Raw genomic sequence first — 25,919 nt, 5'->3', positions numbered from 1 at the left:
GTCTTCTATTTCCCATTTGGTTAGGGCTTGAGCATATGATTTCGACCCGATTATAAATCAGTTTTTGCTTCAACTGTCCAACAATGTTTCTAAAGATCTTCCGTCGAGAAAGTGTTATTGAATAGCAATGAAAAATAAAATTGGGCATTATGTCCGGTTGTATGACTACATGGAGGTAGAAGATTAGATTCAAATAAGAACAAAGGAGAAGTTGTTATATTAGTCTAAAGACTTCAAATTTCACTGAATTGGCTTCTAATAGATGAAGATACAAGGCTCAAAATATAAGCTGCATTTCAAATAGAGAGTAACACTTCTTAACTCTACTTAACTTTCCTAAGCAACAGCCAACACACTATCAAGTGCAAAATATAAATAAATTATCACACCCTATATATGGCGTTCCGAGACGCGTTACAATAGAGGGAAAAACCCTAATTCATGAAACTGTACCATACTTTTCATATTAGACTGAGAATGGGCTTCACCAATAACAGTTTGGTTGCACAGCAATCCTTTCGGAGAGTAGTGGAAAATGTTTCATTACCAATTTAGAGAGAGAGAGAGAGAAGCAAGACCTTATCCACTATTCTTCTACCAAAAATTTACCAGTTTGGTAGAATTTGTTTGGAAAATGAGTAGGGAAAAGATTTGTGCCACATGAGCGCCACATGAGGAAAAAGCTATAATAATGCCTCAAACATGTTAGGTAGTCAAGTGGAGTTTCATTACAATAATGGCAACCAAATAAGGAATCGGCATTCATTGGCATTTGAAATTCCAATGAATTCCGAGCGCTTGTGTAACCAAAATTATATGAAGCAAAGAGGTTTTTGCTGGTATAGTGGTCCCACAATCATCACATGCCCCACTTACATTTTTGGTAGGCCCTTATTTTGTCATTTTTTTTGTAGGCCCTTACACCTCATTAGAAATCTTATCACTTAGGGGCGTTTGGATACGTGGATTTTAGAATCTTGGATTTCCTCCAAATCGTAGTTGGGAGACGTGAGAAGAAGGAGGGCCAACTGTCGTTTGTTTTTTTTCTCGCCCTTCTTTCCATCAACAAGAGAATAGTAAGGCCATCCCATGTTTCTAGGTTTTAGAAATCTCAGGATGTGAGAGAGATTTAAAAAAACCTGGATTTCTTACTTAAAATCCAAGATTCTAAAGAGAATTGAAGCAGTCGGTCCTTCTAGTCTCGTCTCCCAACTACGATTTTGAGGAAATCCAAGATTCTAAAATGAGGTCGTTTGGATACGCGGATTTTAGAATCCAGGTTTTAGTTTGAAAACAGTGTAAAAGAGGGTTCATGATCAACTGCTGTCCTGACAGCGTTTCTTGGATTTTAAGTAGGAAATCCAAGTTTTAGAAATCTCTCCTTGCCGAACCAAGTAAATCTCTTGTGTCTCTTGATTTTATGTTTTCTTTCTTTCTTTCACTACACACTTGAATTGTTGCACACACTAGTTTTGTAACATCAAGTCCTCTCTCACAATGGATGGTTTGGATCATCCTATGGTGTGGGACGTACCATACTTTTTGAAAAATACCGATTCATACGGCCATGCATCACATCATTTTTTTTTGTTCCAAAAATGACACTAATACTTAAATCTCAAGGAAAATACAAAAATGTCGGTTTTTTTATAAAATGATAAACTACCTATCTCATAGAAAACTACCAAACCATTCATATTTCTTAAAATGATAATAATAACCATGTCTTATAGGAAAATAACAAAAAAAACCCTATATCATAAAAATGAAAAAAAAACCTCCTATCTTTTGAAAATGGGTTATTCTGGCTATTTTCTATGAGAGAGTGGTTTTTTTTGGGAAATGATATATCCGCCCCTTTTGATCACCAGGAACACCCCTTGTCAGTGTTTGTGGCAATCAAGGGCATTGAATTCTCCTGACATAAGTACAACAGCCCCTCTTGAGTCATTGATACGTTGACAGGGGGGTGTTCCTGGTGATCAAAACGGGCGGATATATCACTTCCCTTTTTTTTTTCCTCATTTTCACGAGATATTGTGATTGGTATTTTTTTTCTCAATTCAAATTGTGGTGCTTCGTCTTTTTAATCGAAGGCAGCTGATGTTTGCAATACCATGCTTTAATCGAGGTACTAACTGACCTTTTTTTAGGTGAGTAGGGGTTTACAAATTGAGCCGTCAAAGGGTATTAGAGTTCCCCAAAAGCTTTAGGCCGGTGATAAATCCCCCCCCTCTTTGTAGGATAAATCACCATCTCTCTCCCCCCGCCCCCCTCCCTTGGGGCCCAAAAAGCTTTAATGTTTAGATCTTTGAACAAGGTGGGCCCCACTCATTCTCCCACAACCAGTACTCTGTCTCTCTCCCTTCTCTATTTGAACATGAATCCTTAGTGTGCCCAAGAATGAATAGTAAAGATCTTTAAAGAAAGTGCACACCATAAAGAGTGTATTTTTCAAAAAAATAAAAATAAAAAATAATTTGAGGTCACTTTATTCGAAGATCCAAACCGTTTATTTGTTGCGGCCCAGCTACATAGGCCTTGGCCAAAAAATCATCTCTCTAAGATGATCCTAACTCTTCAAACACTAGAGATATTTACATGAGGTGCCCGTCGTATATAAGATTGGAGGGTCAGGGTCATCCGATGGAGATGGTTTTTGGGGATTAGCTTGGTCATTTTATAAGATATGGATTTTCTTATATATTTGTTTTGAGGGGATTTGCTAGGGACCATTGCAGAAGGCATTTCGTGGGCCGGCTGTTGCATGACAGAGCAGCCACACCATATGAATTAAATGAAAGAGAAAGACAAAATCTGAGCCTATGTGGCTGCTCTCTCATGCAACAGCCAGCCCACGAAATGCCTTCCGGGATGGTCCTTACTCCTTAACAGGCCCATCACACTGGAATTGTTGCACACACTTGCTTGGTAATATTGTCCCCTCTCTCCCGTCAGACATCTACCCTACTCTGACAATGGGTAAAAAAAATATTCCATGCATTTTCTTTTCATGGTTGCCAAACATGGCCTTACATCCAATCAGGGAAGTGTTCAGGAAAGACCATTGTCAAAATATATGAGTGCAGTGCAGATACCATATCCCTGATAGCTATTTCAATTGAGGAAATGGACCTTGAAAGGGTTCTTCAACAATTACAGCAGGAGTGCAGGACCAGACCATATCCTTGTAAAATTTTGAGGAAATGACTAGTAATGGTGCGACATGACAGTTTCACCAGTCAAGCAATAGTGATTATGGCATTGGAAGTCAAGTGGGATACACATGGGCTCTTAAATCTTTGGAAAGGAAATTATACAAAAAAAAAAAAAAAAAGATCTTCAGCTAAGTTTTTTTTACACGGAGAAGATAATATTTAGAGGAATGATAAACCAAGGGAGTTTTTTTGCAAGGGCGCCGTTCATTTTATCATTCCGCTTAATCTTACAGGGCATGCTTGGCAACTATGTAAAAAATATTTCATGGAATGTTTGTGGGACAGTTGTGATAGTTGGGCTGGTGAAGGAGAGAGTTGATAGGGTGGGTGCGAGGAAAGCATGAAAGCCCCTCCAAACAGGGGAAAAAACGCAGTTCTAAGTAGAGTTTTTTTTTTTTCGTTGTTTTAGGGATATCTCATGCTCTCTCCACTGTTACCCTCTCTTAGGTCTCTCCCTCTCCCATCTTCTCCACCCCTCTATCACAATTGGCCCGACAAATATTCCATGGAAAATTTTTTCATGGTCGCCAAACATGCCCATAGGGTATTTAATAATCAATTAGAACTTTTCAGTTTTCATGTATAAGGTTTTGATTAATCTGTGACCACCCCACTTCTCCAATTATCTATAAGAAGAAGGCATGCATGCACTATGTGCAAACATTATTCATTTGAGAATACTTGATTTTATACTTAAATTTTTTATGAGGTAGAAACAAAGCCAAAGCTTAAAAGTATAAGATATTTAATAACCATAAAGAATACTTACAGGGTATTTAATAGCTGAAGGAGACTTTACATTCATAAGGTCTTAAATAACCTCATGTGCAACCCAAGTTTTCCCTACGAGTGCCAAGGCAGAGCCCATCACTCTAAAATAAATCATCTCCAGCTAGAATGGGGTTGGGCTACAAAAGGTCAGAACTTGAAGAATCTAAGGATCAGACGCAAAATGAATGGAGTTGCAAGGTATATGGAAGAGCCACTGCCGCGAAGAGCCATCGCTGCCTGTGTTTGAGATGACAAAATATGAATCTAAAAGCAGGAAATTCAGAAAAGGAGAAGTTCATAGCTATTAAATTTTAAAATTTCACGCGATAATCATTGACTCGCCTAAGTGGAGTTGATTTTGGCCCTACCTTGTTAATCAGAAAACTCCTTTTATCCGCCTGAATTAAGAAAACTCGCCAGACCTTAAGATTTATTATGATAAAGGGTTCAAGGTTCTTTAATTTCAGTTTTACATAATTTTGACAATTTGAACACCCTCCTAACCAATCTAGGATGGGGTTTCTAACAAACATAGTAGTACTTTGAAGGGTCTAACTAGCTTTTAAAAACTTAGGCTCGGACGAGAACTCGACTAAGATAAAGGGAAACCGATTCAGGAAAGTTAGTAACTCATGTAGGGGAACTTTCATTAACTTGGGCGAGTCAAATGGCGGGAACCTCGTGCACTGGGCCACCATTTTTCTGGGCAAGTCAAATGCATTTTCGTTGACTTAGTAAGTCGAAACTTGGAGTTAAACAAGAACTCCACTAAGATGAAACTGAGTCAACTCAGGCAAGGTTGACGTAGTATAGCGAAAACTTGGACTTACATAAGAACTCAACTAAGATAAAATTGAGTCAATTTGGGTATGTTGATGATTGACTCAAAAGAGTTTTTATACTAGGCCTAAATAGTTCATCACCTTATAAGAAAGGAGAAGACTTCTAATATGGTCTTCGTTCCGATAATCATTATGATTGTAAAAATGATAGATACTATGATGATTTTTTTTTCATGATAAATCGGTGTCTTCAAGTGGAGATGAGGATACTCAACTCAACAAAGCCTTTGTCCCAAGTGGAGATGAGGATGAAGTGGCTAAAAATGAGGAAACAAAAAACAACAATTTAGTGTCTCTTGTGATGAGGAGTGGCAAAAAAATAGGAAACAAAAACCTCTACTCAAATTCGGAACGACTTTTTCCTGATTTTTATTTATTTTCAGGCTCATCTCAATCTTGCCATCTCAAATCTCTCTCCTTCTCTCACTGCCCTACCTCTCTCTCACCACTTGGATACATCATACACGGATTTATCATGAAAAAAAATTCCTGGCAGCCAAACATGGCCCAAGTCTCCGATTTGTAAAGGTTTCTACAGTCTACAGTCCCATTACATGATCGAAGGGATAGGATCAGCCTGTGGAGATGATTTATGGGGTACAGTCTATTCATGTTGTTGCCCATCAAAGTGGGCCCCACTGTACTTTCTGAGAAATACTCAACTTCACCGCACACAATAAACACTGCACATGATACATACATCTTTTATCTACTAACAAGTGGCTCCGTTGGAATATCAATGAAGTCTATGCAATGATCTCACCCATGAAGATGTTGGGTAATTTCAAAGGGATTGCTAGCGTCCATCGCAGAAGGCATTTCGCTGATGGGCTCTTGCATGTGAGAGCAGCCACCTCCTGAATGAAGACAAAATCTGCTGAACAGTGAGCCTGTGTGGCTGCTCTCACATGCAACAGCCCATCCACGAAATGCCTTATGCAATGGATGCTAGCAAATCCCATTTTCAAAATATTAGTATTTTTAAAAGAGGAATGATAGAGGCAATGGCGCCCTTGCATAAAGAGTCAGAAAAGGGCCCTTGATTGGATCCACGTCATTTTCGGTTACTTTTTAAAATCGGTTCGAAAGTCAAATTAGTTACACTTAATGACATGATCCAATCCAGGGCCCTTTTCCGGCTCTTTATGCAAGGGCGCATCATTCCTCCTTTTGAAATTAGCATGACTACTTTCTTTATTCAAAAGTCACATGTGAAAAGGTATTTTCATATCTTTTCACTTTCGAGCAGGCTAAATTTTAGAAGCAATTTGCTAGAGTCCATTGCAGAAGGCATTTCGCGGAGCATCTGTTGCACGAGAGAGCAGCCACATCAGCATAGCTTTTGTCTTATTAATTTAATTCATCTGAGGTGGCTGCTCGCTCATGCAACAGACGCTCCGCGAAATGCCTGATGTGATGGACGCTAGCAAATCCCATTTTAGAATTGTCTAATATTTCAAGAGTTGTTTCTTTCTTTCTTTCGTTTTTTTTTTGTTTATGTGTGTTCCATCTAAGTCATCGGCAATAATGGTCCACTATTTCTTTTGGGGTGCAACTCTTAGACTCACAATCGATTCTCAATACCCAAAACAAAGATAAACTAATTTTGAGTCCAATAATCAGTTTTGGACTCGCAACCGGTTTTCAAAATCCAAAACAAACAGTAAATTTGAGCCTAATCATTTTTGGACTCATTGATTCTCAAAATTCAAAACAAACTGGGCATTAGAAGTCGCTCCGATCGTGATTTTATGATAAAATCCACATGCATATGGAAGTAAATAAAATAAAGAAGAAAACGTTACTCACAGGAATGCCAAAATTTTACATGGTACAACAACAGGTGAAATTATGTAGTGTCCGCACATTGCCAAGTGTAATGGGGTACGACGAATGTGCCACCCTTGATATTTGACATAGGTCTACTGCTGATTATGATCTTTCCACTATGAGAGGAACCCAAGATAAGAAAAACCCAATCCCCAAACCTGCAATTTTACCTCTCTTTAACCTAAAGGCCACACAATCCCGCCCTTCCCCCCACCCACGCTCCTCAGCGTCTCTTTCTTGAGCGAAAAATCTCCAACTCTCTGTTAGGTACCTCACCAATACACCAAAAGCTCCAAAGCTGATGGAACAAGTTAGGCAAGGCCCTTTAAACATGTCCCATACCCGGCTGGGTCCCATCCAGTCCCATACCTAGGCGGGCCCCCACTCAGGACCGTAACACTCTCTCACGTTATACATATCCGTTTGGTTGCACCAAAGCCTGGCTTTAATTTATAGAGTTTTACTTGGGGTTTCGGTGCCACGTCATCAAAACTCTTGTTTTGTTGAGAATGAAATCTTTATAAACTACTAGGGATGTCTCTGGGTTGTCTACTCCTTGTCTGGTAATGTGTCATCCTTGTCTCCTTCCAACAAAATCCAAGCAAAAAAACTACAAAAAGGTGTTTTTGTTTTTGCTTAGATTTCTTATGAATGATGCTCTCTCTCTCTCTCTCTCTCTCTCTCTCTCTCTCTCTCTCTCTCTCTCTCTCTTGGTGATGACACCCCTACCACTACTCTACGAGGTTGACAACCAAACACACTAGACTATTCTACCAGGTATGTTCTAGGTAAATCCAAGGCTTATCTCCTCCCTGTTGGCTACTTATACCACTACTCTACGAAGTAAATACCTGAAACCAAACAGATGGAAAGGATGTTTTTTTTATACATCAAGCAGTTTGACAGGAAAAAATATCAAAAAATCTACTTTTCATGTGGTTTTGGGAGAATGTACGTGGAAAGTACCTATGAGAGACTCTTTTTATAACCATTTCACTTTCCCAAAGCTACACTAATAAAGGAATCTCATCAACCATGGCAAACAAGACATAATCCAATAAAACCAATTCTCCCCAGCAGAAGATCTCAAGCATTCTTTGTACTGCATTTTCTGTTATTGTCATGTCACCCTCAAGGCTTCTCCTCTTGGGTAGCTATCACAGTCATTTTCATGAGCATGGTGGGATAGTATGTGAATCTACATTCATGTGCCACACGATTTTCTCTGTAAGTGCAATACAGATGTGATCCACACTATTGTATGCTCCTTGTTTGGCTCAAAATGAGGTGAAGAAATGGCGTACTGAATTTACAGTTCGTGTAACACGACATGGGTGGCAATGGCTTTCGCAGCGGATCATTGCAGGAATATGTGAGATTCATGTGCAACTTTGGTGCTCATTTGAAGATGAGATAAGAACGGGCGTAAGCTGTTCTTATCTTGTTCGCGTATGGGGCCAGATGCATGTGCTTACTGCACAATTTGAGCAGCTCACTCTGTGATGACTTTCACGATCCATTCAAATCTCTTGTTGGTGAGATCAGATTCGGAGGAGTGTAACTCGAGACTTGAGACAGTTGAATGACAAAATACTGAAAATAGAAATCGCTTGAAAAATTGTTATGGCTTATTTTTACTAAAATACCCTTGAAATAAACCTTAATGTAATAAGAATTGGAGGGTATTTTCATAAAATAATTTGATAATATCGGATTCGGATAGTCCATTGGACTGTTTGGGTCCATTGACACCCCTAAATATAGCCCTTTTTCACAAGTCGCTCCTCATGTGACTTGAACAGGAGACATAGTGTTGGTTTTGATACCAAATGTTAGGTAGCTAGCCAATACGCCAAAAGCCCCATGACTGATGGAACGTGTTAGCATACATTCATTGTAAATGTAGCACTTGAAATTCTACCGTTACGTAGAGGCTCAAATTCACCTTAAAGAGAGTGACTTTATCCATGCCTCATCTTGCCGCATCAAAATTAAGTTGATTTTTTCACACAGACACACACACACATATTGAGAAATAGCACCATAATTTTCTATTTATCATCACCAGCATAATGCTGTACCGCAAAATATCCTTAGAAATGTTCATTCTAGGTGATATTCGTGATGATGTTCATAGTTCGTGTGGATGGATTTTACCACAATCGCATCAAAGATCCTACGGTACGTGGTCGACGTCCCCCACCCTGAACCCACCACTCTTGAAAGAAAAGCAAGTGGGGATCATTTTGGACTGCCATATGATTAACCCATAGCAAACTCTTACTATGTGTGTTTGGCATCACCATATCTTTTCCCTGTTACAGATATAAATACAAATAGATACTACAGATAGATTGGGAAAGGAAAATTTTCAAAATTTTTGGAAAAGTTTGGAATGGAAATGTTTTTTCCCTAAAATTTTCTATTGTTAGTAAGAGTACAAATGAAAAGGGGATTTGCTAGCATCCATCGCAAAGGGCATTTCGTGGAACGTTTGTTGCATGTGACAGCAGCCACATAGGCTCACTTTCCAACAGATTTTGTCATTATTCATGATGTGGCTGCTGTCGCATGCAACAGATGTTCCACAAAATGCCCTTTGCGATGGACGCTAGCAAATCCCATGAAAAAGATAAACTTTTAACATTGGGGTTCAAGTTTTATTTAGAGGGCCTTCAAATTGTGATAATATTCCTCTAAATTTACCCATATCAATATCATTTCTTTCTAAATCACGGAAAAGAAATACAATCTACAAAAAATAAAAATTCCGCCACAAATGTTTTTCTTGCAATCCAAACAGGGCCATAGTTCTAGAATTTCTAGCATAAAGATTTTGTCCTCTCTAAAAATAGCGCATCATTTGATGTTTGATCTCATCATTCGAAGCAGAAGAAATACAGTGGAGTTTAGAGTGTTGTTCAAATCTTTGAACCACCAAGGACTTTTGATTAGTAAAATATAGTGAATTTGTCAAATCATTGACAAGGTTGTTATACTGAAATCCAACAGCTTGGTTCCCTAAAACTGCGTTTGAACCAACAGCTTGGTTCCCTAAAACTGTTGTTATGTTTAGTGGAGAAATGTAATAACAGAAAAATCTAATCATTTGAAACCATTTGCATGATGACTGGGTAACCTACCAACAGGAAAGGTGTAAATTGTATTAGTTGAATAAAGACAGAAAATATGATTGTTCTGTTCCTTTGCCAAGAGTAACACCACAGAGGAGAAAAATGATCTATTATTTTACCATAATTTAAAGGAGGGATCATTAGATTTATACCAAGAAAAAACAATCTGGAAATGGCATGAAAAAAATACTCAACTCAACTAAGCCTTTGTCCCAAACTAGTTGGGGTCGGCTAATGAATCCTTTAGAAAATTTTCATGAAGAAGGTGAAAGGATCTACCCGGCTCACAAGTCTAATCCTGACATTAGTTGGGTTTGTCTACATGGATCATTTTCTTCCATTCTCTCCTATCCAAGGTCATGTTCTCTGTTATGTTCCTAGCCCTCAAGTCTTTCTTCACTGTTTCTTCCCAAGTTGTTATCGGTCTGCCCTTACCTCTTTTTACTCCATCAACTTGGCACGGGTCACTTCTTCTCACTGGAGCATCCAAAGGCCTACGTTGGATAAAATGACATGAAAATAAAAGAAAAAAGAAAAGAAAAAGAACGATACCCAAACAAACCCACAAAGATGAAGGTTAAAAAAATTACTTCTTTGACCAGATTGATACCAAAAACTAACTTGGGAAATTTTTGAGAAAAGAGAAAGACTTACCCTTAACAACCCATATTAGGAGAGAAGGCTAACATTTCCGAAGCCCATCAAATGATTTTTCTTTATTTACCAAAATTAAGCTTAATGAGCTGTTGCTCTTTTAACTCTGTACCATGAATATGTAGCCTGTACTACAGACACTAGTGATGTGAGACAAATCCCTGTGGTTGTGACTAACCAGAAACAACCTCTATATATATCTCTTCTTCTTGTATGGATAAATCCCAGAAGAATCATCAAGAGCCAGGGAAACAATATTTACTACAAGAATATTTTTATACATTTACCACAATTATTTGATTTTTGTTACCAAAAATAACATCCAAAACATGGCAAAAAAAATTAAAGACAACCAAAAGTAGCCCACAAAAAAATGGTGTCAAACTGAGAATCTAATGATGGCCTGTATATAAATGGCCACAAAAAGTGGAAATACTTGGTCGTTCTTGATCAACAGGATAGTGCTAAAATGAGAAACATGTGACTTTTCCATAGCATCTCTTTTAGAAGTTCAGAAGATAAGAGAGGTAGTGGAGTCTATATTGGACTCAATGGGTCAGGCTCCCACTTCATAGGTGCAGTTGCTCTCAAGACTACTATATGCATTTTCTGAAGGAAAATTATTACCTTTACATCCCACTAGCCTAATTGCCTTTCCCCATATAACTATATTTCTTACATCCAATCAACCACTTCAAAAATATCTTTTTGAATGGGGAGCTTTACTAGCACCTTCCCTCCTTTCTTTCAGTCTTCAGTTCTTTAATGATGTGGGTTCTATAGTCTCCTTGTCCTTTGGGTCTCTTCCATCATACAAGGAAACATTCATTAGCCACAGTAACATACAAAAAATTATCAAATGGGGTTTCTCAACATATTCATAATCCAATTTCTCCTCCTCACCTTCCCATCCTCTGTTCTTCCTCTTCAAGACCTCTGCCAACATGACGATATAAACACCGACAGATCAGCGCTGTTGGCTTTCAAGAAAGGCATAGTTGTTGATCCTCAGAATGCACTCCATAATTGGACTGAAACCATTCATGTTTGTAACTGGAATGGGATCAGTTGTAGTTCGAATGGCCGAAGAGTAATCGCACTTGACCTTTGGAGGAGCAATCTACAAGGAAAAATCTCACCATTTTTGTCAAACATTTCTTGCCTTGAGCAACTTGATCTTTCGGAGAACTCGCTCGAAGGACCCATTCCCGCCGAGCTTGGAGCTCTAGCTAAATTAGAGGAACTCAGCTTAAAAGCAAACTTGATGAAACATGAGATCCCTGAGAGCTTTGGGCAGCTCACAAGACTTCTTTATGTTGACTTGAGCAAAAACCAACTACAAGGCCGGATTCCCTCCTCTCTATTTTACAACTGCACTTGGCTACAGTACATAGATCTTTCTTACAACTCATTCATTGGCTTCATTCCTTCACAGGTTGGAAACCAACTGCCTCTGTTGGAAACACTTTTTCTTTATGAGAACCAATTGAGTCATACCATTCCAGTGTCCCTCTCCAATTGCTCACATATGAAGGATCTTGATCTGGAGTATAATTTTCTGACAGGTAAATTGCCGTCCGAAATTGTAAGGCACATGCCCCGTCTGGAAACATTACACCTTTCATATAACAACCTCTTGAGTGATGATAGTAATACAAATCTTAGCCCTTTCTTTACCTCCATTTCGAATTTGACCCACTTGAGGGAGCTTGAGCTGGCAGGTAACAATATTGGAGGCGAGTTACCCTCGCTATTTGGCCGGATTAATCTTTCAGAGCTTCATCTAGAAGACAACCTCATTCATGGTGCAATTCCAACAAATATAGCAAACCTTCTTAACCTTACGCTCTTGAACTTATCTAGCAACCTTCTCAATGGAACCATTCCCTCAGAAATATGCCTTCTACCAAAGCTAGAGAGGCTGTGCTTGTCGAACAATTTATTACATGGCAGAATTCCAGAACTTGGTGTTCTTAGGCATTTGGGACTGTTAGACCTGTCGAAAAACAAACTATCGGGCATGATTCCAAGTACTCTAGCAAACCTCACTCAACTGAGGAAGCTTATTCTCAATGGAAATATGCTTTCTGGAACCATACCTTCGAGCCTCGGCCGATGTGCGAGTTTAGAGATATTGGACTTATCTTACAACAGGCTAACAGGAGTCATACCGGTAGAAGTCGCGGGCTTGAGGGATATGACAATATACTTGAATTTTTCTAACAATTCCCTACAAGGATCACTCCCTATGGCGCTCAGTAAAATGGAAAAAATCCGGGCAATCGATTTGTCATGGAACAATTTCACTGGAGACATTCCTTCCAATTTGGGCAGCTGCCTTGCTGCTGAGTTGATCAATCTTTCTCACAATTCTCTTCAAGGAAAAATACCATTGTCCTTGGGGAATCTACTAAGCATCCAATCCTTGGATCTCTCAAACAACCAAATTTCCGGTGAGATTCCAGCCTCTTTGCAGTATTGTAACACTCTCATCCAACTAAATCTTGCCTCAAACAACTTAACGGGAATGATACCAAAAGGCGGTGTCTTTGATTCTTTGACAGCAGAATCCTTCAAGGGGAATCTTCATCTCTGTGGGTTATCATCCGAGCCGCCAAGTTGTCATTCTACGAAAACAACCAGGCTACACTCTCGCAAATTCCTGGTCTTTCTTGTCTGCATTGTGTCCACATTGTGTTTTATGTTTACAATTTGTAGTGTGGTTGGGTTCAGAATGATTAGAAGAACAGGATTTAGAAGAAAAAATGGAAATTTAAACAAGTCAGCTCCAGCCTTAAAATGGAATTTCCCAAGAATTACTTATAGAGAAATCGAGGAGGCTACAGAAGGGTTCGAGCAGAGCAGATTGATTGGGTCCGGTAGTTTTGGGCGCGTCTTCAAAGGAGTGTTGAGAGATGGTAGTGTAGTTGCAGTGAAAGTTTTACAGTTGCAAGCTAGAAACTCAACAAAGAGCTTTAATAGAGAATGTCAAGTTTTGAAGAGAATTCGGCATAGGAACCTGATGAGAATCATAACAGCTTGCAGTTTGCCAGATTTCAAGGCTTTGGTTCTCCCATTCATGGCCAATGGGAGTCTAGAGAGCCATCTCTACCCTCAGACACAAAACTCTGGTTTTTCAGACTTGACTTTGATTGAAAGAGTGAATATCTGTAGTGATATAGCTGAGGGGATTGTTTACTTGCACCACCATTCACCTGTTCAAGTCATCCATTGTGACTTGAAGCCAAGCAATATCCTACTTAACGATGACATGACTGCACTTATAACAGATTTTGGCATCGCTAGATTGGTTATGGCAGTTGGGGAGGGAAATGCAACAGCTGAAAATGCAACCAATTCACTCTGCGGATCGATTGGATACATTGCTCCAGGTATGCATTTCTAACTGACAAAGACTCATGCATTTTGAGTTTTCAACATGATAGATTAAGGCTGGGTACTGAATAGCTTTCTATGAAAATGCCAATTACTTCAGCTTAACTGCATTAACCTGTGTATTTTTTTAACAAATTTTATTGGTAAGGCAGAATCTATTAGGGTACCTAACCAATACGCGAAAAGCTCCAGAGCTGATAGAATGTGTTAGGCTAGGCCCTTTAAATGTGTCCCATACCAAGCTGGGTCCCACCTAATCCCATACCCTTACAAGTTGGACCCTCCCCCAACCCCTGCACACACACTTAAGGCCGTAACATTCCATCACGCTTCTGCATCTGCCGTCCACGGCGGCCCACTCTGTGCCGGCTTTCACTCTAGTCTTTTTTTTTTCCCAAGTAACGCTTTTCATAGGTCACCGGTCACCCCACTCTAGATTTTTTTACCCAGAAGCCTTTTTCAGGTTGCCCTCTCCACAGGTCACCCATTCCGTGACTCGAACACATGACGTGGTGAGGGCTCTGATACCAAGATGTTAGGTACCTAACCAATATGCCGAAAGTTCTAGAGCTGATGAAACGCGTTAGGATAGGCCCTTTAAACCTGTCACATACCAGGATGGGTCCCACTTATGACCCTAACAGAACCAAATTACATAAACGGGGACGAGGCATCCCACTCGTGCAAACAACAGCTATGCCAAACCCAGATTTGCGAGCACCAATGCCACCCTCTAACCTCTCCCCCACCCGTTGAACTATAATCACATCACCCTTTACGTTGTTGAATCCCACCACTCTCCGACAATCCAAAGGAATGACACTCAGCTCAGCCTCCCTCAACGGATTGCCTTCTTTTTAATTATATCATGCGGGAATATGTAACAATTTCACACCTGGTTTAGGCCCACTTTACAGACGAGGAACAGCAATCCTTTTTCCATGCAACTGGCCACCTAGTGGGAATTAACCTGATCCAACACTGCTAATTACCAGGCCTGATATGGATAGTAATAGACCTGAGAAGAACACTCAACAATCCCCTTTCAGTATTTTTGACAGCTTCCTCCTTTCTTCACTAGAGAGACTGATTCCTATTCTCACCAATGAGCCGGAAACATTTCCTATTCATCCCCGCTAAACCCCAGCTTACCCATCAGAAAAAAAAATTTCATATTCATCAAGAAATCCACCGCTTGGAACCAGCTCCAACAGAGAACTGATTGTGGTAGTTTTTCCTTCACAGATTTCCCACCAACTATCCAGAAATTTTTCTGCCTTGCCATTCACTCAACTAGACCCCCATCACTCCTCTTGTGGTGCAGTAATTACCTCCACACCCTCCTTTTCCACCCCACCTTTTGCCAGTTTATCAGCCTGCTCGTTTGCAGATCTTCTCTGGTGCTGAAGTTGAGGCCCAATTTTCAGAACAAGAACCCTTATTTCTGCTATAATGCTAGTTATCTTCCGAGAAAAGATTATCTTGTTGGTAGCCCAGGCTAAGACATTTGCGGAATCTCCTTCAATAATCCAGAGTCCAAGATTTACATTTACATACTATCTTAGCCCCCAGAGAAGTTCTTTTGCTTCCGCCTCATTGGAGTCGCATAAACCTATGTAGTTAGCAACAATTTGGATCAGATTTTACTGAAACCAATACAAAGATTCTTCTTATCAGAACTCCTCCATGAAACCTAAGATATTAATATTAGATATTATAAATTGTTTACAGATGTGAAGAAAGAAAGAAATAAGTACACAACAGAAACATTAAGTCATGAAAGACACTTGTACCTGCAATATTCTAAATGACAGAAAAGAGGCAAATTTCATTGTTTCCTTGCCTATAAATGCCTGTAAAATCAACTAATCTCTCCATCTCTAAATTTCCCAAATATGATTACTGATGTTGCATATGCCATATCTCTTTATCTCAATCTATCTATGTACAGTGCATAAATATGATTCAAATACAAGGGAAATGCACATATGTACATACAAAATTGTGTATTTATGTACCTATGCATAATGTATATTTAATCTAGTTCAGAGTAGAGAGGCTTTAAGCCTTTACACATGTTCAGTACTTGAAATTGAAAGTATATTAGGCATTTTAATTTAAGATGCTGCTTTCCTATGTGATGATGCTTCAGAGTATGGATTCGGGAGAGTGCCATCTACGAAGGGCGATGTATACAGCTTCGGCATTCTCGTGCTAGAAGTGGTTACTAGAAAAAGACCCACTGATGACATGTTTAATGGGGGTCTGACCTTGCATAAGTGGGTGAAGAAACACTATCATGGCCGTTTGGAAAAGGTTACAGACTCCTCTCTTTTGAGAGCTTCATGGGATCAAAGCCCAGAAGTTAAAAACATGTGGGAAGTTGCAATTGTAGAACTAATTGAACTGGGTCTATTTTGCACCCAAGATGCTCCTTCAATCAGACCCACCATGATCGATGCAGCCGATGACTTGGATCGACTGAAACGTTATCTTTCCGGTGACACAACCGCAACCTTTGCATCATCATTGGGAATATCATCTTCCACTATTACTAGAGGAGACAACGGCTAGTATGTCAGATATCATCATTAGAAGTTAAAACACAATTTTGAGAGGCAGCATTCCCAAATCTCAAGTGGTGGCAAGGTGGAAACCGCTTCATAGAAACATCATCAAAGTTAATGTCACTGGTTGTTCCCTTGGCAACCCAGGCAATGCAGGTATTGGAGGCATTTTGAGATATTCTAGGGGTGACAACAATTACTCTTTTGCGGGACTAGTCGGCATCACTGAATACACAGAAGCCAAGGTGCGTTCCCTTCACCAAGGATTGACCATTTTCATCACGCAGATGGAGGATAGCTTGGGAGTGGAAAGTAATTTCTCCAACACAATCTTGTGGGCTAAAGGAATTAGTGTTGGCCCATGGAGACTAGCCAATCTTATAAAACAGATAAAAGAGTTGTGTTTGTACAGTGTTTTATCATTCTCTCTTATTCCTAGAAGAGCCAACGGTTTGACTGTTCACCTTGCTAAATGAGGACATTCTAGGGCCTCATTTTATATGGGCAATCTTTATCCCCAGAAGTGCACTTGTAATCCTTTTTCGTAAAAAAATCGGTACCTTTTTTCATTAAAAAAAAAAAAAGGGGGTGATTTGTTATTCAGTTCAGCTTTCAAAATTCAACTGTTATGAAGGTAATGGAGATTTTAAGCTTGTAGCTTCCAGTTTCCACTGGACATTCAACTTTTCTACAAACTAATGTAGAGCAGTGGGTTTTGATTTATATTCAAATTTATAGCTTCTGTGCAAGATGGATATCAAAGTGACCACCAAGTCAGTGAAATTTGCAAGTTTGGCTGGAGGAAGGAAAACTTTACAATGCAGTTTAGCAACCCCAAATTTCTCCAAGATTGCCTGCCAAGAGAAATCTCATATACTACTTAAATGCTACCAAAGCTGTTGATGGAGAAATTGTTAGAAAGGGAAGAAATCATCTTCTGTTCTCACTTTCTTGTGGAACTTTATCAGGATAATTCTATATTCTCTGGTTGTAAACATTTTTCGTTGATTAATAACACCTTAATTCCAAAGAAAATTAGCTCCTCTACAAAATGATTTTGAAGCTTTCAGTGGATGGGGTAAATTTTTTGGGGCCACACTTACCCAAGGTGGAACCCAGTAGATGAATGGTGGTTTGGATCCTTGAACAAAGTGATTATCACCTAGCTGCCCTTATTTTTTTATTGGGATTTTCACAAAATAAATCCTTAATATATCAAGAGAAAACGGTTCCTACACATATGTGCAGAGAGTTCTCTACACACTAGCTTAAAATACAGTGGGAGCCCACATTGTTTGGGTGATCCAAGCCATCCATTTTAAAGGCCCTCACGTAGATAGAGTGTCTACAAAAAATCAGATCCATAGGATCATCCCAACCCTACGATTTGTGGAGGTAAAATGGATGTCTTTAAACCTTCACAAATTAGTCCATTTTTTGCCTCCACAGTTCGAATGGTTAGGATGATCCTATGGATCTGATTTTTTGTGGACACCCTATCTATGTGAGGGCCTTAAAAATAAATGGTTTGGATCACCCAAATAATGTGGCCCCCACTGTATTTTAAGCTAGTGTGTAGATAACTTATCTACACATATGTGTAGGAACCGTTCTCTCATATCTACTACAATAAGCCGGGATGAAAAGAGAGAGTTTTTTTGATTTTTTTGAAAAATCCGTGAGAATTACACCTCACATTTTTTGACTTTTTTGAACAAATGCCCCCATTCAACTCATATAATTGCAATCCTACCCACCCTCCTTTATGCTTTTAACAAAGGCACCCATTAGATCATATAATTTCAATCATACCCCTCCTTTATGCTTTTAACAAAGGCACCCATTAGAGCCGAATAATTTCGATCTTACCCCCTCCTTTATGGTTTTTTAATTAAAAAACTATAAGGTGATCTTGACCATCCGATTTAAGATAAGAGGAATTATGGAAACATCTATAGATTTGAGGGCTAGGATCGGCCTATGGAAATGATTTTTGGGGCATAACCTATTTATGTTGTGTTCCATCACATGGACGGTTTGGATCAACCTATGACGTGGTCCGTACAGTTCTTTGTCGGCCCGTGCATCGCACGGGTTTTTTACTAGTATAAAATATATTCCAATTGGTAATTGAGACTCATTATATAACCAAAAAATTCAACATTCTAAAAAGTAAAAACAGTCCCCAGACACTACTTATGGTAACATTCATTAGGCTTTGAACCTTTTTGAAACAAAACATGTCCTTTGAGTAACCCTAAAAAAATGTTTTTATATTTTTTAATGAAAGCTTCAATCATTTCAATATGAAAAAACACAGACTAAAAAATATATAGGCAAAATAAATCATAATTTTTATAGTTGAGTAAAGGGTGTTTTAGGCAACAAAGTTGGGTCTATTATTTAGGGGCCTTTGGAAATTTTTCTAAAAGTTGGAATTTTTTTGGCCATTTCATAATTTTCAATGACTAATTGGAAAATACTTTGCAAAATAGGGATTTAGAGGAAAAATCCTTTTTCTATTTAGAGAAGAAAAAAATGTGCATGATAAACTATCCACCTTTCACTAAGGAGGGTGGTATTGAAGGGAGTGGTGGTCCTGGGGACGCCACCCTACTCACCATCCTGGTAGCACACCTCTTTCACTAAACCTTAGGGCATGGTTGGCAACCATGATAAAAATTTCATGGAAATATTTGTTTACCCTCTCACACACGCACGCATGCATGCGCGCGCAAATATTCCATGAAAAATTGTCTTCAGAAATGGCCATGTCAATGGGAAGTTCAAACCTTTTTAATGAGTTAAAGAGCTTCAGGAATTTGCCATTTCTTCAAGGTTTAGAAGTTCATACAGTACATCAAATTTGGGAAATCCTGTATTAAATAAACAACAGTATCCTACAATGCCTACCATCAGATGAAGTTACATTTCTGTGATGGTGTTAAAACAGATCAGGTAGGACAATTGAAAACTTTGTACCCTCAAGATATTTAGCTACAGAAAATGTAGTGCACACTAATCAACTGGAACTTCAACCTCCATCTTCAAACAAGAGTCACCAAGAATCTGCACAAGGAAGACAGGTACAAAACGTTCATTGGGGCAGTCGAGTAACTCGCATCAAATTACCTCTAAATCTGTACCATAATTCATCAAGCACATCAAGAACAACTACACCTTTATTTGGGGATGAAAAAAGAAGTGCATAAAACTAAGTCCAGGTGAACCAAACATAGTCACAAATATTTGTCTCATGAAGAATGTCTTATCGCGGAATACTTAAAAAGAAATTGTTATTTTCGGGTTTATGCCCAGAAAAAACTGGGAAAATAAAATATATATAAAAAAAAAATTTAAGAACAAAATTAGAACGATAAATAATATTTTGAATTTATAGGGATATTCTCGGCAATTTTCAAAATCGCAGTAAAATTTTGGGATTTTGTCGTTTTATAAAAATACCATAACTATCGCGATATTTCAAAAAATATCGGAGAAATTTGTGACTACAATAGCTAGGTCCATGTGATGCAACCTATTTTATGAGGAGGCAAATAAAAAACTTTATAAAAAAAAAACCTTGTGCTGCATAATGTTATTGTCAAACAGAAATTCGCCAAGCATATAGTATAAATTGAGCTAGTGCTATGGTATTATATGAAATATAAAGAGTGAAACTACAGAAAATGAGTCATGATTTTGAGGAAAAATCAAGTATATCTCTTCATTATAACTTCTAAAGTTCCACTTATTAACCAAGGCAAGCCAGATGGAAATTTTGCGTGACAAAAAACACAATACCTTTGTAAAGTCGGCTAAAGTTAACAAAGAATCCTTTGTGTATCCAGCTTCCTCTAGGGCATGAGTCAGAACTTCCTGAATCAAATACAAAAATAAATTAGTCACTGCACCTGGAGTCAAGAATGTTAGGATAACTCGAAATTTGAGGTAATATTTTTCTTTCTTTAACTTAGGGTGATATTTCTATCCTAGAAAATTGTGTGAATTACAATATACACATAAATTATGAAGCATTGCCAAGGTAATCATATAAAGGAATAAAGGATGCCATGTTTAGTGCTTCAAAGTAGTTAAAAGAAGAAAATAGTCAAAATACTGCAACAGGTACCAACTTCTATGCATTGATTGAACAGAAACTTAGAGAAGAGCTCAGGGGTTGGAATAAGAAAGAACAAGAAATAGAGAAGGTGTGCTTGGTTGGATTGCCAAAAATAGGAATCAGAATCGGCATCGGCATTCCGACTCTGCTGCAATCAGAATACCATCTCTTGGGCGGGAAACAAATGGCACCATAAATTCGCCCATCTATTCCGCCCTGGTGTCAATTGTGTTCCCCTATTCCGTCATTTATTTGAACCAAATGCTGGAATTGGGCAGAATTGGTATAGGATGTTGATTGTGATTCTTGATTCCGGCAATCCAAATGTGCCCTTAAAGGTCTTCTGGAGGTATTAAAGTGCAAAAAAGAGATTTGACCATGCCATATCGTGGGTTTCCGTCGAGGTTGAAATACCATATATACCTTTCAGGACCTGAACATCAAGAGGGCTCAATGGAAGCTAGTGGGGTGGAATCATCATTATCTTTCATTGGGTGGTCGTATAACTCACATCAAATCTTCCCTTTCCAGCCTATCTCGCTTAGCAAGATGTTGAGGGCAAAGCCAGATACGTTGGGAAGGTTACAAAGCCATTTCCTTTGGAAGAGAAGAAGAATATTTAGGTCTAAAAGGAAGAGTTTGTGCCATAAAAGAGAATGCATTTTATTTGATAATTTATTGTGCAAGTCTTGACATATTTTTCCTTGGGGTGAGAAAAGTTGTCAAGGAACGATTGATATATGTGGGAATCTTTGTTTAGTAGCTTCCAAGAAGATACACATGCATTTATTTTTTGAAAGGTAATGTTTTTATTGATTAAACCAGATTGTACATATGGCAGGGACAAGGCGTCCCTTGCAGTATATACTACAGAAACATGTAAATCACCATCATCTTCTAGAGTAAGATTAACCACGGTCATCTCTTCCTTCTCCACTCTTTTAGCCGATTTCTTCATTTTATTAAATATAATCTCTATCCCCTCACGCAAGTCTCTTGATCTTTGAGATTATGTCCTCTAGTTTCCATGATCCAGCCACTTTGTATCTTGCCCAAGACAAAACATTAGCTGAAACACCTTCTATAATCAACAGACTGGACAGGTGCTTTGCAAACCACCTCTAGCCCCAAAGGAGGGTTGCAGTTTCCGCCTCATTTGAGTCACAAACTCCCATTGGTCCCTAAGATAGGATTATGCCTCCTTCATATCAAAAAAAAAAAAGAAAAAAGATAGGATTATGTCTCCTTCGTAATCACAGAGAGCACCTCTAATTCACGCAAGACTGAGATTACCTTTGGAACCGGCGTCAAAATTGAGCTTTACCCTGCCATGTGGGACAGGTTGCCATCTTGGTGTTTCTTTCTTCACTACTCTTTTTTTCTTTTGTGGTTGTTTCCCCAATTTCTAAGTATACCCCCATGAGGTCGATCCTGGTATCAAGAGCAATCCTTCCTGGCTTTTCTTCTTTTTCTTTGAATATTTGATTATTCCTCTCTTTCTAGACATGCCATGTGGGGCAGGCTGCCATCTTGGTGTTTCTTTCTTCACTACTCTTTTTTTCTTTTGTGGTTGTTTCCCCAATTTCTAAGTATATCCCCATGAGGTCGATCTTGGTATCAAGAGCAATCCTTCCTGGCTTTTCTTCTTTTTCTTTGAATATTTGATTATTCCTCTCTTTCTAGACATGCCAAATTGCTGCATACAGTAAACACCTCCATAATAACTGTCCGATGTTTCCCAAAGGCCCATTACACCAACTATGAATGATCATGATTGATCTTTGGAACACCCATGGCATTCCAATGCTTTTGACCAAGATTTGCCAAACTTAGATGAGCAATGGGGCAATGTATCATAAGGTGATATAGTGACTCCTCCTTATTGCATAGTATGTATTTGTTGGCAAGCTGAAATTTTCATTTTCTTAAGCGATCACATGTGTTGATCCTTTTTCTTGCCGTCATCCAAACTAGTGTCATTACTCTAGGTGGAGCAATCGATTTCCATATCTTTGCAAAAAGAGTTGATCCTCCTTGTTCTCCTATATTAATCTGTAAAAGAAAGATTGAACATAGAGATTCTTTGAGAGTTTCAAGGGTCCAGAATCCGATGGTCGTGAGAGTTTGTCCTTGAGTTTGGTCCAGAATCCTACTGTAGGGTTCCTACTCTCCCAATCTCCCCAGCCCCGCCTGTAGTTTTCCCTAATTACTTGGTACCATAAGGCTTCTTTCTCCTATCCCTATCGGCATATCCACCATGCGATTAATGCTTTATTCCTGACTCTTATGACGTCGATTCCAATGGAAAGAGCTTTATCTAATACCATGAAGAACATGAAGTCCTTAAATAATTTAAACTTCAACCTCAATATTTCAGTACCACTATACCTAATCATGAGCAAATCTTCGGCCAAGTCAAATATCACTTTGGGTTCATATGAGTTTGTAAATTATGCAAAAAATCATGTTTTTGCAAAAAATTAAAAAAATCCTAGCAAGTAAGAAAACGAAACCAGCAAACAATACATGCAGATACAATCACATGAACCGATACTAAATTACCAAATACCAAGATTAAATTGATAAGAATAGATATGATAGTTGGCAATCATGGGAAGAACTTAAGGATTTGAATGAACTCTACGCTGTAAACTTAAGCCAGTAACTTCAGCCATTCAAACTAGTTCAAAAGAAGTATTCAGCAAGAACGTATTGAAAAGAAAGATGGAAAAAAGTAGGCAAAGGAAAATCAGTAATGCCCAACCTGCTTCTGTTGTTCAGAGATAAATATCCCTGCCAAATCCCGCAATACGTCCAATATATCATTGAAAGAAACTTTCCCATTACAGTCTGAATCATAGACCTTGAAGATGACTACAACAAACAAACAAACAAACAAAGAAGCAAAACCGAATAAATAAAAAGAAGCTAGAACCGAAAAGAGCAGACCCACCAAGACACTGCAAACACAAACACAAACACAAAGTTTGAGTAAAAAGAAAATTACATTCAATTTTCTGTTGCATACTTGCGCGAGAACTGAATGCGGACAAGAACGCCACGAAGTCCTTAAAGTTCAAGACGTCTAGCATCCTCAACAATCTCTGGAGCAAAAATAAAAATGATCACAGAAATCGATAAAATTGCAATAAAGCAGCTGCAGACAGGAATAATAATACTAGAAAAGAAGGAAAAAGGCGTTACTGATATTTGCACAACCATGTTTTGATAATTGCACTAACACATCTTGTCTTTTATTACTTAAACAGCTATCAAAGGTTATTAAAGTTCCCAAAACGCTCTCACAAGCCAGAATTAAAATAGAAAAGACAATCTGAGTTTGTGCAATTATTAAAACAGTTCCTAAAAATTTTAAAAAAAAACCTGAGAGAGAGGATTGACAGCAAATTCTGGCACAGATAAGAACTCATCAGCAGAGATGAATCCACCTCCGTTTCGATCGAGTTGACAAAACCTCTGATAGAGCGAAACGATCTCATGCTGTGAAACTGTTGAAAACATCAAAAATACAAGTACCAAATCAAAACCCTAGAAATCTGAAACACTCATAAAACTACCAAATCAAAACCCTAGAAATCTGAAATACTCATTTCTCAAATCCAGTCTAATCTAAAACTTAAATCGCATCAAATTCAAGGCAAAACTTCAAAGATCGAAGGGATCGAAACGTATAAACTTACAAGCATGGTTGCAATGCTCTTGGACTTCTTCTATGTCGTATTGAGTGAGCATTGACGAAGCATTTCCCATTGTTTTTTTGCAGGGGAGAGATTGAAGGATTTATAGGGAAAGATTTAGTGAAAATTGAAAGGGATTGGAAGGATTTTTTTGGGTCTGGATAAACCCTAATTTCGCCATTAGAGCTATTCGAAGCTTTTTACTAACTGCCGCTTATATTAAGAACGGCCAAATAGTTTGGTGAGGAAACTTGTAAATTTACATTTTAGTCCCTTCATAGGCTTTTTCCGTCCCTTCAAATTTACTATGGGTTATATACTATGATCCAGTAAGGGTGTCAATTTTGGCTCGGGCTCGGAAGCTCGCTCGAGCTCGGCTCGAATCATTAACGAGCCGAGCCGGCTGGCCAGGCTCGTTAAGCTTAACGAGCCGAGCCCGAATTAGGCCAGGCTCGGCTCGTTGAGGCTCGTTAAGAATTTAATATATTTAAATATATATTAATATATACACTAAAAGGGTTGTCTAGGGAATGAAAGGGGGATGCAAAATATGTCACTTCTTTTTTGGAACCCCATTTGTTACTTGGACCACCCCTGTAGTGTAAAAAGAGTAATAAAAGAACACTAGATAGGGCTGTCCAGGGAAGATGAGGGGTGTGAAATTAATATAATTCGAGCTCGATAAGGCTCGCGAGCCTGACCAAGCCGAGCCGAGCCTGGCCAAGCTCGGCTCGGCTCGGCTCGTTTACACCCCTAGATCCCAACTTACTTACCAGGGCTGTTCTCGATGAGAAATGCAAAAGTACAAAAAAGCCCTCTTTAATAGATGGGCACACACACCAGCCCTGTGAGCCTAGTGCTCAACTCAACTAAGCCTTTGTCCCAAACTAGTTGGGGTTCCCCACTGTTTCTACTCGTTGTTGTTAAAGTACAATAGATTAAATAACACCTTCTCCAATAGCTTAAGCTTTTGGAGTAACTGGTAGTTTAATATGGTATAAGAGCAAATGCTTGGGTTCAGACCTCCTTAATGGTAAAAATTCACATGCGGCCAATGTTAGACCCAAAAAGAGGGGCCACATGAGCCACGTGTAGGCTAACCCTAAAAAGAGGGGCTCACGTGAGGTGGAGTGTTAAAGTACAATAGATTAAATAATGCCTTCTCTAACAGTTTAAGCTTTTGGAGTAACTTGTAGTTTCGCAGTTGTTTTCTGTCATCCCTACCTCTTTTTACTCTATCAACTTGGCACGAGTTACTTCTTCTCACTGGAGCATAGAATGTAAGTTTTTAGACACAGGAAGGTAAAGATGAGAGGAATAGAAGGAAATCAAAATGATGTAAAAGTAAAATGAGTACGACCGAGATGACCATGAGTCTGATTAGAACGACTCCGAGCTCAACCGATTTCGCCCTAACTTTCATCGAGACGAACAAAAAAAAAACAAGGTTTTTTTTAACCCGGATGACGAATGATTGTTGGTTGGATGGAAAAAATAATAATTTCACCTACCGTTTTTCCTATCGACGGCTACAGTAAAAAAAAACATGTTATAAGGGGGGCGCATGCGTAGTGAGTGAAAATAACAGCATCACTCAAAATCTATGGTTGAAAATTTTCATTTACACCCAAAAACCAACAAATGAAAGGAGTGGAAAATCGGCATACCGAAATTTAAAGAAAAAAA

At 38.8% G+C, this 25,919-nt stretch overlaps 2 protein-coding genes across 2 annotated transcripts; one reads left to right on the top strand and one right to left on the bottom strand.

Annotated features, from left to right (window-relative positions):
• Positions 1 to 11,153: 11,153 nt before the first annotated feature.
• LOC143856776 (putative leucine-rich repeat receptor-like serine/threonine-protein kinase At2g24130) lies at positions 11,154 to 17,273 on the top strand. The gene is made up of 2 exons (XM_077367045.1): positions 11,154 to 13,841; positions 15,998 to 17,273. The coding sequence occupies exons 1-2, from the start codon at positions 11,309 to 11,311 to the stop codon at positions 16,417 to 16,419; spliced, it is 2,955 nt and encodes a 984-aa protein (XP_077223160.1). The 5' UTR covers positions 11,154 to 11,308; the 3' UTR covers positions 16,420 to 17,273.
• Positions 17,274 to 19,205: 1,932 nt separating this feature from the next.
• On the bottom strand, positions 19,206 to 24,468 carry LOC143856390 (uncharacterized). Its single transcript, XM_077366595.1, has 6 exons — positions 24,237 to 24,468; positions 23,920 to 24,044; positions 23,543 to 23,639; positions 23,300 to 23,409; positions 20,217 to 20,291; positions 19,206 to 19,481 (listed from the first exon to the last, which is right to left on the bottom strand). Exons 1-6 carry the CDS (start codon positions 24,304 to 24,306, stop codon positions 19,431 to 19,433), a joined length of 528 nt encoding a protein of 175 aa, XP_077222710.1. The 5' UTR covers positions 24,307 to 24,468; the 3' UTR covers positions 19,206 to 19,430.
• Positions 24,469 to 25,919: the final 1,451 nt, after the last annotated feature.

This window comes from Tasmannia lanceolata, unplaced genomic scaffold (assembly GCF_043159265.1).
Source record: "Tasmannia lanceolata isolate RefF3 unplaced genomic scaffold, GAP_Taslan_0.1 ptg000023l, whole genome shotgun sequence".
Lineage (NCBI taxonomy): Eukaryota > Viridiplantae > Streptophyta > Magnoliopsida > Canellales > Winteraceae > Tasmannia > Tasmannia lanceolata.
The sequence above is the reverse complement of the archived record's forward strand: the minus strand, read 5'-3'. Positions and strand labels throughout refer to the sequence as shown.

Coding starts and splice junctions, on each gene's coding strand:
- LOC143856776 (XM_077367045.1), top strand. CDS start 11,309: ATGGGGTTTCTCAACATATTCATAATCCAATTTCTCCTCCTCACCTTC. Junction 13,842..15,997: donor GATTGGATACATTGCTCCAG/GTATGCATTTCT, acceptor ATGATGCTTCAG/AGTATGGATTCGGGAGAGTG.
- LOC143856390 (XM_077366595.1), bottom strand. CDS start 24,306: ATGGGAAATGCTTCGTCAATGCTCACTCAATACGACATAGAAGAAGTC. Junction 23,410..23,542: donor TATGCAACAGAAAATTGAAT/GTAATTTTCTTT, acceptor TGTTTGTTGTAG/TCATCTTCAAGGTCTATGAT. Junction 19,482..20,216: donor CTTTAGCCGACTTTACAAAG/GTATTGTGTTTT, acceptor TTCCTTGTGCAG/ATTCTTGGTGACTCTTGTTT.